The 12,971-nt window shown below is 42.2% G+C and overlaps 1 protein-coding gene and 1 long non-coding RNA gene across 5 annotated transcripts in view; one reads left to right on the top strand and one right to left on the bottom strand.

Moving 5' to 3' along the window:
* LOC116437558 overlaps window positions 1–7,526 on the top strand; it is a 60,514-nt gene extending 52,988 nt beyond the window's left edge. For 2 of the 3 annotated variants that reach the window (XR_004237361.1, XR_004237359.1), the window contains exon 3: window positions 2,882–3,703. This is a non-coding gene — a long non-coding RNA (uncharacterized LOC116437558). Of the gene's footprint in view, window positions 1–2,881; window positions 3,704–6,838 lie in introns of those variants that run through there. The other variant, XR_004237360.1, reaches the window with a different exon arrangement.
* The window catches only part of SVEP1 (sushi, von Willebrand factor type A, EGF and pentraxin domain containing 1), a 119,618-nt gene that overhangs the window by 14,666 nt on the left and 91,981 nt on the right, over window positions 1–12,971 (bottom strand). Inside the window, exons 38-45 of one of the 2 annotated variants that reach the window (XM_032095312.1) lie at window positions 8,940–11,719; window positions 7,561–7,786; window positions 6,311–6,466; window positions 4,392–4,455; window positions 3,529–3,702; window positions 2,392–2,565; window positions 1,796–1,969; window positions 320–496 (exon numbers count right to left, since the gene is read on the bottom strand). In XM_032095312.1, the coding sequence (XP_031951203.1) occupies window positions 320–496; window positions 1,796–1,969; window positions 2,392–2,565; window positions 3,529–3,702; window positions 4,392–4,455; window positions 6,311–6,466; window positions 7,561–7,786; window positions 8,940–11,719 (3,925 nt within the window). Of the gene's footprint in view, window positions 1–319; window positions 497–1,795; window positions 1,970–2,391; window positions 2,566–3,528; window positions 3,703–4,391; window positions 4,456–6,310; window positions 6,467–7,560; window positions 7,807–8,939; window positions 11,720–12,971 lie in introns of those variants that run through there. The other variant, XM_032095313.1, reaches the window with a different exon arrangement.

Raw genomic sequence — 12,971 nt, 5'->3', positions numbered from 1 at the left:
ATAATAAAAGGCAGCACCTCTTTCTGCAACCTGTCTCATCATCCGTAATCTCATGGGAATCATTCTTAGGTTATTTAGGGTATCCAACAACCAATTCCAGCTCCAGGGCTTGCAAAAGGTAAATTGAGAATACCTTTACAGAAGGGCCTAGTAAATAGTAGGATGAATACTGTTGAAGCACCAACCCACATAGACGTACTCTGAATCCTTTTAAAGAAATAACTCTGTTAGAAAGAAAGAAGACACAGCTCTTCTCTAGAGCTTCTTAGAGCCCTCTGGGAAGTACCAATCTCTGTGGAACCATGTGTCATGTACTTACTTTCACACTTCGCTGTTGCTGGAGTCCAGGTCTCATCAGCATTACAGGTGATTACAGACTGCCCTTTCAGCTGGTAGCCTTCCCTGCACCTGATGGACACATTCTGACCAACATGAAAATCCACCTCTGACAGAAGGGCATTCTCTGGGATTACGAAAGGCACAGGACAAGGGTTTGCTGTTCAAAGAAAGGGTGTGAGGGAAAAGAAGGAAAGAAAAAGAGCCAGAAGGAAGAGAGGACACTTTAGAATAGTTTCTGCAAATTTCAAACCCAAAACATATGAAAAGCAATAGAAATGGATACTGCATATGAGTCCAGTTTGTAATTTGATTTGAAATTATGAGATTTGGGTCATAAAATAATAAAATAATGTTTAATTCACTGTTGTCACATGGCTTGCTACTATACTGTGCTGATGCCAGGAGAGGACATACTAAGGATTTAAGTGAGAAATATCCTACTTGTTACTCTGAAACCATTCTCTCTTGTCCTTCCTGTTTCCCATAACCTTTCTACAAAAGAGAACCAGATCTATCCTACTTCATGTTCGGAGGGGCTGGACCAATAAAGAGCAGCAAAAATTCAGCTATTTGATGAGAGACTTATTGTGATACTCATTAGAGTTTAGCATTTCTCTAATTTTATTTATTTATGGCTGTAAGCTTGCTGGGCTTTCTTGCATGGTCTATTGATCTCATCACAAATGTGGAAAATATTTGCTCTATAAAGAGCAGAGATTTATGTCAGTTTCTTGATACTAAAATGAAGAAATACTTTGTAATACAAAAATTAAATGTCTCAATTAACCATCCTAAGACTACACTAGGTTTGAACATTAGTTACAGGCACATACAGCAACAAGGAAGGCTGTTGTGGGTGTGTGTGTGCACAGTGCATATGTACACAATGTGCCATTTCACAAAATTGCGGAAGAATTTATACAGCCATTAAATCCAACCTGCTTCTCCAAGCAGGGCCAACTAGGTCAGAAGATGCCCTGGAACCCGACCAGTCGAAATTTGAGCAACTCTGTGGATGAAGATGTCATGTCCTCTCTGACTGAGTCTCTGTTCCTCTGTTTGACTCTGTTGACGGTAAAAAGTTTCTTCAGAAACTTCACTGGAGCTTCGTTTACTGCAACTAGTGTCCATTGCCTTTCCTTCTACCACTGTGCAACTCTGACAAGAGTCTGGCGCTTCTTCCTTTACACCCTGTCAGTATGTCACTTGTGGACAACTATAAAGTCTCCCTTTTGCCTTCTCCTCCAAATGATTCTCTCACCTGCTCCTACTATACGGCTGACTATAATAACTCCATTTTATGTCAGCTTTCCAACTAAAGGGAACTATGCAGAAGACAGCTTGTTCTTTTACTGTCACAAAAATACACTCAGAGAGCTTAATGCTTTAGCTTGTATTAGTAACTGCTCCTGTTGTTCCTCTGCAAAAACTTTTCCATTACAAAGCAAACACACACGTTTACAGAGAGGCAAGGGATTGCTCCATCTTCCATCTCTTGTGCACTCTGCTGCTGGTTCTCCTTCCAAGCTGTATCCCCTCTCACAGGCATATGTTACTGTACTGCCAACTGTATTGTTCTCATACATTGCTTTCCCATTCAGCAAGGAAACTGGAATTTTGCATCTGGTCTCTGCAAAGGAAGGAGTCTTATTAATTCAGCTTGATATTAGTCCTGGACTTCCAACAATTCCTGAATTAATAACACAATATGCTTAAAGTTGACACAGACTTATAAATCTTGAAGAAGATAAACTCAATAGCCCTGGGAAGGAAATGTAGCCAACCTAGAGAAGAAGCTCCTCCCGGTGATGGAGTAAAGCCCCAGCAAAATAGGGAAACAAGGACACATTTATGACTTCATACTGCAGTCAGTGGGGCAGAAAGATGGAAATCATTCTTTCTTGCCACTGACAGATTTTCCAGAAACCCCACATTACAGAATCATTTCTCAAAAGCAACTCAGTCTCTGAATCATATGATATGCATGCATAAGGGAGGAGCTATTGCTTATCCCAGATCAGAATGTTCCAGGACGTGAAACCAAACAGTTACCTTCACACAGTGGCAAGGGTTTACTCCAGCTCCCATTGGCAAGACATGTGATGTTCTGGGGCCCAACAAGATGGTATCCAGAGTTGCACACAAAGGTTACATTACTTCTGTATGTGCTTCCAGTAGAAATGGCCTCTCCTTTTTCAATAGAGGGATGCAGCCCACAAGTAATTTCTAGGAGAAAAGAAAATGTTTGAGTTTTATACACACAATGAAGACTGTTCTTTTTATGAGTCACACACTATCTGATAGCTCTGTTCTCACCCTGAATCAATGGAAAGACAGCAAGAAAGAAGCTGTGAACTGTTACGCGTTATACAATTCCTTCCCTGCCCTTTCTTCTGGTGTTCACACTGCAGACACCTGAAAATGTGTCCAAAAGTATTTGGTGTTGTTTTAAGATATGAGGTATTTTCAAGTCAACAGAGGATCCAGAATATTTCTTCTGTGTAGGCCTGAGGCTATTTCAGTTTCCTTTGTGCCCCTACAGTGGAAGATGATCTCAATACGTGCTCAAGAGCAATGGCAGTAATTAAGAAGAATCCTGACCCCTGTCCCACACTGTGGACACCAAGTAAATTCACCAAAGGTGAGAGAGAAGAATGCAAGGCATAGGACTATGACTTCAGCAGGAGAAGAAGGAAAATTATTTATTGGTAAGGACTATAAATATTGGCATTTTATTTATAAGCTGTATGAAATAAGTAATAAATGCTTCTTTTCAAGCTCCCTTAATTAGTTATCTTCTTGATAGAGAGCCCAGATTTGATCCTTGGGGGCACAGTTGTGATATCCAGACATACTGAGTGGCCAGGATATACTTGCTTTGGCATGGCAGGGATGAATATGATATCCAAGGCTCTGCACAGCACAATTCAAGGCAAGTCAGATACAGCAGGCCACATTCCTACTCTACTGACCTGAACACGATTCTATGTTTGTGCCATTTCAATGTGCCAAAATGAGCTTGCTTCAGATCAGAGAGGTACTGCCAATGAGAACTTCTCTGCTGGGCTTTTCCTCTGACTCCTCCTTTTACAGTCCCTCTGCTGGAGGGAAAAACAGGGAGGAAGCCAGATAAAACTCTCCTTCTGCTCTAGCTTTCCTGGGCAACACATGGCTCTGCTTGCTACTTACGCACGCACGTAGGGGCGGAAGGGCTCCACTTTTTGTCAACGTGGCAAATCCTTCTGCTTGCCCCGTGTAGCTCAAAGCCAGGGTCACAGCTGTAAAAAACTTCACTGCCAAACAGGAACTCCTCTCCCTGAACAGATCCATTTTCTGTCACGTCTGGGGGTCCACATGATATTCCTGTAAAGTAAGCAATACTTTCCAATCAAACAGAATGTATCTGGCTCGTCCTGTTCACAGCTGCTCCACAAGTTTTACTCTGAGAAACAGGAAAGAACGCAGCAGTTGTCTTCTCATTGCCAGGAATTTGCCCTCGAGTAGCAGAGCAGAATCATGCTTGTTGCTTCCAACTCTTGCTAAAAGAAAAAAATCTGTTGTGGCTGTGCTGGCAGGAAGCCTCAGGAAATTGTTTCCTCTTTCAGCCAACAGCTAAAGTCCATGTAAGCATTTATGTAGAAACTCCTATTTCAGCACTGTGATCAATGACATCTCATAGAAGTGAGGTACCTTTGAGAATGATATCCATAGAATTACATTTGAGGATGCTAAATACCTGTGACTCCTGGCAACTAATGTTCAGAGGTCCTCAGTAACCCCAGAAATCATGACTTCAAGTGTCAGAACTATTTAAACCTGGAAGCTCTCTGCACAGAAGCAAGGCAGAAAGGTGTAGAGATTTCCTTCACACTACTACCTGCACACACCAGCAATTCTGCCACCCTTCCAGGTTGTTATCAGTGGTACTTACCAAAAACGTTTAGGGGTAAATGCAGACAGTATGAGTTACAAAGCAAAATGAGCATTAGTGATTTCTGTTGTGTGATATCACCCTTGACCAACATTAAGTGATAGACTCAGGTAGAACGTACTTCTGCACACTGGCACTGTGCCACTCCAAAGCTTGTCTGCTTGGCAAGTTCGTTCTGCATCACCCTGTGAAACAACAGATAATTTTTTCAAAGAACAACTTAGCTTTAGTTAACTCTTTTATCCCATCAGCTTTAGTGCCCAGCAAGGCGAGGAGGCTTTTTCTCCATGTGCAACCCATGTAAAGAGAAAATGAAGTGCTACAGTTCAAGTCTACTAGTAGAGTTCATCGTAGAACTCCCTTCTGCAAAATCATGGGTATTCTTTATAAACCAAAAGTTTCTGGGGCCAGTTAGTCAGTTCTCTTGACCTTATCTCTAGAGTATCATCTTTTTGTCAGTTTTATCATTCTTGTTCCAAGGAATGTGTTGTGAGGACAGATTTTCTCCTTTCAGGACTCACTTACAGGAAATTCAACTAGCAATTTTTTTCAACAACAGTACAAGCTCATGTTTTATAATGTGATGAGCTGATTTAACCTCATCACAAACACTCATTCTTTATACTTGCCTATAATTTACGTTATTTCTTTCTTACATAAAAGTTAGATAGACAGTCTAATAGCCCAGGATTTAAGTCTTATTTTATTCTGAGACACGGAGAAAAATATTTAATTTTGTCCCTTACTGTACTGTACTTTCATTACAAAGCAAACCCATCGATAAAGGGCAGCTGTTTGACATGTTGTTGCATAGCATCACACCCAGCGGACTTTTCTTCCCAAAGGAAAAAAGCAGGACTTCCCTTCAACAGCAGGGACACAGTTTGACACTAGGTGGCGAAACTGGATTACAAAGATATTTGGAAGAATTTATTACTGTATAAAACCACTGGCTTATTCCTTCCAAAAATTATTTGAAACAGCAACTCTACCTTTTTGTCTAAATACCAACACCTCCATCCCCAGTAATATTGCCTATTTGACAACACCATGAAAATTAAATGCATTGTTACCTAATAAGCATTCTCCAAAATCTTCTTATTTTTATCTTGACTGAGTGAATTAACTTCTGACTGGAGGATTTTACATGCACGAAGTTCTTAATTAATTACTGGTGTTATGACTGTACAAAGGAAGCACAATCCTGCACTCTGCTTGGTACTCACAAAACCAGCATTAAGAGCCAGCCTCTGTCCTGGAGACATCTCACCTTGTGTCTCACTCTGTCATCACCTGGGGATGGTGGAGATCATGCTGTGCCTCAGCAACATACTGCCATTTCTAAATTCACTGCAGCTTTTGAAAACACCCCTGAGACAACTCTGAACCTGTTAGCCTGAGTCCTGATACTGGGAAAGCAATGCCGTTTCAGAGCTCAGGTGGGGATAAAAGCCATAATAAAAACAATGGACAGGAAAGAAATTTGATTCCTTCTCCATCAGGGAATAAAGCTTTCATTGAGCAAACTGGAATATCTTTGATCTATCACTTTAATACCATCTAGCAATGTCATACAACTGAGGGCAGTGGAGTTTATGAGGAACTTTAAGTCTGGAAGACACAACTCTTGGCACAGCAGACAATGCTTGGGACACCATGAAACGGAAGGAAAAAATGCAATCTAACTCTGGCTGAAGAACCAGGTCAAGGGAGCAGAATATGAGAAATTAACTCTTCTATGACTTATGGTTACAAGCATGTGTAGTGCTGCACTTGCAGAGGTCTTCAGTTAAGAAAATTCAAACACTGCAAGATACCTGCTGGACGTATACCTTTGAACAGGATTCTTGTATTTGCTTTGACTATACCCTTAAGCCACTCAAAGACTACCCCAAACATACCATGAACTCTCTACAGATAAAAAACCAGCAGACACCCAGCTTCTATGGCATCAGTATGAATGAGACAGTCCACAGCAATCCCACAGGAACTGAGAATGACAACTAAAATTTAGAGTGTTGGAGATTTGAGCTTGCTTACTTGTAACTCATAGCCAGAATCACATTTATAAAGAGACACATCTTTGTAATTGTATTTAGTGCCAACCACAAATCCATGCTCTGGAGACTCTGGAGTTCCACAGGACACAGGACTGCAGATGTCATCAGAAAACGGTGGCAGCCAAACACCATTTTCCTGAAAAAAGAAATGTAATTAGAAATGTAAAAGCACTGCTTTATATGTTGAATTCATATCTAACTGAAAAAGAAAAATCATAGTAGAAGCATCCAGTTGCTGTGGGTGTAGAGATACAATACTATCTGTTCAATCTTTTATAAAACTTGGTAATTTAAGTAACACTTTTAAGATGTCAGCATAGACTGGAGTTTATCTTTGGCAGGAACACTTAGCTTAAGACTTACAAAACAGAAGGAACAAAAAGTAAAATGGGAAAAAGAAGCTTGGAAAAGCAAGGTCACTGGTGCAAGGTCACCTTATCACTCAGGGAACACATAAGAAGAATGAAAACTACATCTGCCTGATTTCATGTTTTGTATTTCTCTCCAGGTTGAATGTCTAACACCATGACTAAGTGCTTCAGCAGCCTTCTCTGACTCACTAAGGGAAGTCTGATACCTGAAGAAACACTAGTCAAAGACACCTACTCCTACTTCCACAGATACTTGAAACAGCAAAATAAGGTGAAAACATTTCCATAAGAAATACTTTGCAAACCCACACGTGCTCAGCTTTTCTCATATGAACATAGCTAGTGATTTTAAAAGTCTATTTACAAGCTTAAGATGAGGTTGTCCACAGCTAATGTGACAGCAGGTTACCAGCAGAATTGATGAAGATGTTTGTTCTTTAACACTCAGAGGATTAAAGTTTGTACAGGTGTACATTGGATTAAAACGTGTGTTGCCTGTTATTTTGGAGAAAAAGCTCTGCATTCAATCATCAAAATACATTAGAAATGTTGGACATAATTTTTTAAAATCTCAGACATGATTTAAGGCCTGGAATGTGACAAAATGAATGCTTTTTTAAAGAACAACCACAGCTTTTGATGGAAGAAGAAATAAAAAATTTCTAGTTCTGAAAGTCTATACATAGAAAACAAATAATCATTCTTACTGGGAAACAACTAAACATTTTATATTTTGCAGGATATGCTTTGAATTTTTTTGTTGTGTCCAGTTAAGGGCCAAAAGGTAAGGAAGGTATGAGAAGGACTCCTGAATTTGAGAAATAAACAGCAGAATAAAACAGTGTTAATAAAAATATACCTTGCATGTAGATGTGCTTGTTCCCACCAGAGTGTAGCCTTCTACACATGACAAAGTGATGCTTGTGTTCACAGTGAAGTTGTTCCCAAGAGCGATTACATTAGTGATATTTCCCGGGAGGGGACACTTTCTGGGGCAACAGGAAATACTTTGAGGGGACCATTGTCCATCTTCCTGGCAAGTGCATACATCCACTTCTGTTGCCATTGTGTAGCCTTCCAGACATCTGCAACACAGCATGAAGACCTGACCACAGAGACACAGCTAGGAATGAGCTAACCCATAAATTAAAAAGTCAGGACAGCAATTTTTCAACATTAGTTGTTAATAAGCACATCTTAAAACTTCTCTATTATTTCAAGACAGGCCTGTAAGAAGTATGTCTGGACTGAATTAATTCTGTTGCAAGAACTGGAAACTTCAGAGTTAATTTCTGTGCTGTTTCATACTGCTGCAGCATCCCAGTGGAAAGTGAGTTGATGGCTTTAGTACTTGGAGGGCACTGGACATTTTAGTGCAGTTCCTACACTGCTCTTCTCTTTGTTAGGAGGATCTTTGGTGAGGTAGAGTGTGTGTGAGCACCAAGCAATTCTAAAGATGATTTCACTTTCTTCCAAGAATAAACCAAGCCTTAGCCTGACCACAGACCATTTGCTTAGACATTTAAGGCTGACTCAATGGTGCTTTACCAAGAACATCTCAACTGGCTTGCACTAGGGGGTTCGCTTGTAGAACTGCAACAAAAGTACTCCTTTCACCTTTTTAAAGTTGCATGGAAATGACTGACACTGTTCACTTCACCCACCTGCCATCTCTGTCTCAGTTCTGTCCCATACCATTATTTGCTTTTACCATCAAAAACCATCTTCCCTTTTGCCAGGGCTTTCTTCATCTTGGAGAAAGAGATCTGCAGTGTATACCCTTCACGAAATTAAAAAAACCCCTCAGTTCCTGACATCTGACAAAGGAGTAACTTGCTGACAGCAAGAGAGATATCAGCCCTTCTGTATTACAACAGGCACCTGAAGCAGAAGGAAAGCACAAATACAATGCCAAGAGGAGAGCAGCTGCACACCCTGCTGACTGTTGCTGTCACCTGCTAATAAAACCTGTAAGTTGAAACCAGTGCTTCAGAGAAGGAGAATAGGAAAGCAAACAGAAATGGGAAATTAAAATCAGTGGAGGCATCAGCCCAACAGGCTGAAATGCCTTTCTGGAGTTTTCATGAATTGTCTAAATAATATTTTATGAAGTGCATGGCAATGTGGGCTTTGTCAATCTGAGTATATAAAATTTGCACTAACAGAGGGTCCATAAACCTTCCATCTCCATTACTTCAGGAACTTCTAATGAAAACAGAATAGCAACATAATTCTTACCTGTACTGGACCTTACTTCCATAGGTGTAAGTGTTTCCAAGAACCTCTGCATTTGGGATAGATGGTGGTGGGCCACAGCTTAATAGCTCACAGCTTGGGTATGGCTTCTTCCACACACCAGTCTCCACACAAGTCAGTTCTGGACTCCCCTTCATGACAAAACCTGTCAAGCAGGTATAGATGATGGTGTTCTCATCTTCAGAGCTGCTCCCATTAATAAATGTGTTGGGGATGATGGGCGGAGCACCGCAGGAAACCTGTCCGCAGCGAGGAAACCCCGAACTCCATTTTCCAGCTGCCTCACAGGTGACTACAGAAGGCCCCAGCAGTTTGAAGCCCTCCAGGCATTGAAACTGGACACTTATCCCACAGCTGAAATCTGTACCAAGAACGACCCCGTTTTGAATCTGTGGTGTAGGACACAGGCAGGGTAGACAAGATGGAAGGCTTCCACTCCAGGAGCCATTGGAGAGACATTGCCGTAAGGGATTGCCATGCAGCTCATAACCAGGGAAGCATATATAGTGGACAAATTCTCCATAAGTAAAGGCTGAGCCATTCAGAAAGCCATGGGAGATGTCTTCGGGGGGTCCACAAATGACTGGTTCACAGTGTGGAGCTTCTGAGTCCCACGTACCATCACTCTGACAGGTAAGCGTAGATGCTCCTTGCAGGCTGTAACCATCATTGCACTGGTAGTGCACTTCATTCTTAAAGCTGAAATCTGAGCCAGTAGTTCTCCCATTGGGAAGAGGCAGCGGCGCAGGGCAGGTCACAGCTTTGCAAACTGGACTGATTCCGCTCCAGCTTCCATTTTCAAGGCAGACTCTCCTTCTGTCCCCATCTAACAGGAACCCTTCGTTGCAGCTATACTCTGTATGTCTCTGGAACGTGTAGTCCTCTCCAGTCACCTGACCGTTTTCCAAAACTGGTGGTGGGCTGCAGGAAACAGGAATGCAAATTGGCTCACTGCCATCCCATTTCTGGCTCTCTAGGCATCTCCTCTCTGCAGGGCCATTTAACTGGTAACCAGGATCACACTCATAGTAGACAACACTCTCAAATGTGTAGTTTTTCCCTCTTATCTTCCCATTCATAGGCTGGGTAGGTGAATTGCACATTATTGCTTTGCAGTAAGGAGCAGTGTGACTCCACTCTCGACTTGGCAAGCACAGCCGTATGTCAGAGCCAACCAGTGTGAATCCTGGCTTGCAGGTGTACCGCACTGCGCTGCCGAGTGTGTTCTCAGTGACGTCCAAAAAACCGTTCTCTGGGGGGGACGGCAAGGTGCACTCTATTGAAATACAGGCAGGGGCAGTGCCGTTCCAAGCCCCATCTTCTTGGCAAGCTAGAACAGGGTTTCCCAGCAGCTCATAGCCAGAGTAGCATGTGTATAAAATGATTGTTCCAAATAAGAAGGTGGTGAGCTGTATTGCACTGTCCTCCTTCAAGGAAGTTTTGAACTCTTTCATATTGTTAGCCAGCAACATATGCGAAAGGGAGGGACTCTCTGTAACACCCTCCTGGTCAGAACGTCTTTCCCCATGTCTCAACTGCACGTACTCTCCGAAGTCAATGTGAGGAGGCAGGCCACAGTCTGTTGGAAGGCAGGTTGGTGTGGAGCTAGACCACCCCAATTCTTCACAGGTCTGCATGGCAAGGCCTGACAGCTGAAAGCCTGGTACACAGCTGTAAATGACCATGGCCCCGTAGCTATAATCTGCACCCTCCACAAAGCCATTCTCAATGGGTTGAGGGGGCTGGCAATTTATGGCTTTACAAGAGGGGACCTCTGTACTCCACTCTCCTGTTTCTAGGCATCTCAGCGTTTCCTCCCCTTGGAGCTGGAAACCTCTGTCACAGAAATACCTAACTGTCTGCCCGTAATGGAAGTTTGTGAATGAGTATTTGCCATTGAGGATCTTCTTAGGCCTTCGGCATTGGATAGGTTTGCAAACTGGCCTTCCCCCAAGCCACTGTCCATCTTCGCCACAGAGGACAGTTGTGTTCCCTAGCAATTCAAAGCCTGGTTTACATGTGTAGAGGGCTGTGCTAAGGAAGGTGAGGCCCTGCACATCAACTATGCCATTCTGAATTTCTTCTGGTTGTGGACACTCCACAGGAATGCATTCTGGCAAAGGCAAGCTCCATGAGCCATCAGCCTGGCATCTGATGGTGGACATGCCCTTCAGCAAAAACCCATCCACGCACATGTATTTCACAGTGCTACCAAAATGAAGGGATGCAGTCAAGGGGTCTCCAAAGGGGATATAGGGTGGTGCAGAACACTGTACAACCTTGCAGAAGGGAAAGGAATCATTCCACTGCTGGGAGGGCAAGCATTTCAGTACAGAGGAGCCGTGCAAAACATAACCCTCCTTGCAGGAGAACTGTACAACACCGACTTGGTAAGACACTTCCCTTAAGACTAGATGATTTTCTGCCAAGGGTGGTTCTGGACATTTTGTTGGCACACACTTGGGGCTTTGCTTTTTGCTCCATTTCCCAGACTTTTGACATATCCATGAAACATCTCCAATCAGCTCATAGCCTTCATCACAGAAGAACTCAACTTTGGAGCCCATATCAAAAGTTTCTCCCTTGGAGTAGCCATGCTGGATGGCTGGTGGTTTTCCACAGCTGAGGGGAGCACAGTAAGGAGGTGATTCACTGTACCATTGCCGATTTGCTTGGCAGGTAAACACTGAGCTCCCCACCATCTGGTAACCAGAGTCACACTGATAATTTGCCTGATTTTCAAAGAAGTGTCCAGTGGTGTTCTGAAAAACAGATAGGACAGAGACATGTCTGAAATAAAGACACATGATTTGGGCAATAGGAGACTGATTTAATTTCTTGTGTTCTCCTGGTCTAGCTTCTAGCTGAATCCCTGGCAGCACTAAAGGCTGGCACAAAATATCTTGCCTCAAATGATATACTCTGTTTTCAGGAAATCTCAGACCACTTCCAAAAGAAAACAGAAAATTCAAGGCTTAAAAGGTAAAATTTAGAGAAGGATTCCCCTGCTTTCTCCCTTTCTGACCCATGAGACCACAATGTGTGTGGACAGAAAGATGGAAAAGAAATGGATCAGGGCAAGCTGCCATCAAATGTCCTATTGTTGTCATGATTCTTTAGTTTCCAGGTGCATCTAAAGTTGGAGCCCTCAAATCTGCTGCTACTAGGAGACATTTATAAATGCCACATATGCAGCTGCAGGGCCTTGAGCAGGCAGCTGAGGAGCACCTCAAAGTTGCAGTCTGAGCTCTGCCTGAGGTAATAAAAAATTTCTCCAACTGTAAAGAATATATGAAGGAGTGATTCTACCTAAGGAAGACAAACCAGAGTGATATGCATTAATTAGAAGATGCATCTGTGTGGGAGTCTGAACAGAAATTGTTTCTATTACTGCTGGAAACCCATACAGGAGTTGGAATGCCAACCTCCCCCTCAACCAAATTTAGTAAATGAAGATTCCCTGGTAGTTAGATTTAAGGAAGGAAGAGGATGTTCAGAAGAAAAATGCTTCAAAAATTCAAGGTTAAATCTTTATAATGGTGTTTATGATCTTCCTTACCACAATATTATCCTTGTGCATCAAAGCAAAACACAGGTTAAGCAGTTGTTACAGGTTTGCGCTGCCACAAGAAGATTTTAAACTTCAGGTATTATTGCAATTTAATTTAATAAGGAAAGGGAAGTTCTGACTTCAGTAGAGAAATGTGCTTACATCAAAAGAAGAGAAATTATCCCAAGGTGATTTATGTATTGCATATCAGATTTTTTTCCATAGCAGTGAAAATAGCAAGGCTTGTGAACTGGCATCATTACTTCAAACATCGCCAGAAGGCCCTTGAAAGCTACCCAAGAATCAAACAAATGAAGAAGACATTAAGGAAATCTCTTGAATGCCATATGGCATCTTTAGTCCCCTAACTGAAAACCCACTTTATGATAGGAAATCCCATGGAAGAGTTTATGCTTTTCAGATACGATTCTGCTGCAAATCCACCCACTTTTCCCTTTTCTTAT

This window comes from Corvus moneduloides, chromosome Z (assembly GCF_009650955.1).
Source record: "Corvus moneduloides isolate bCorMon1 chromosome Z, bCorMon1.pri, whole genome shotgun sequence".
In the NCBI taxonomy this organism is placed as follows: domain Eukaryota; kingdom Metazoa; phylum Chordata; class Aves; order Passeriformes; family Corvidae; genus Corvus; species Corvus moneduloides.
The sequence above is the reverse complement of the archived record's forward strand: the minus strand, read 5'-3'. Positions and strand labels throughout refer to the sequence as shown.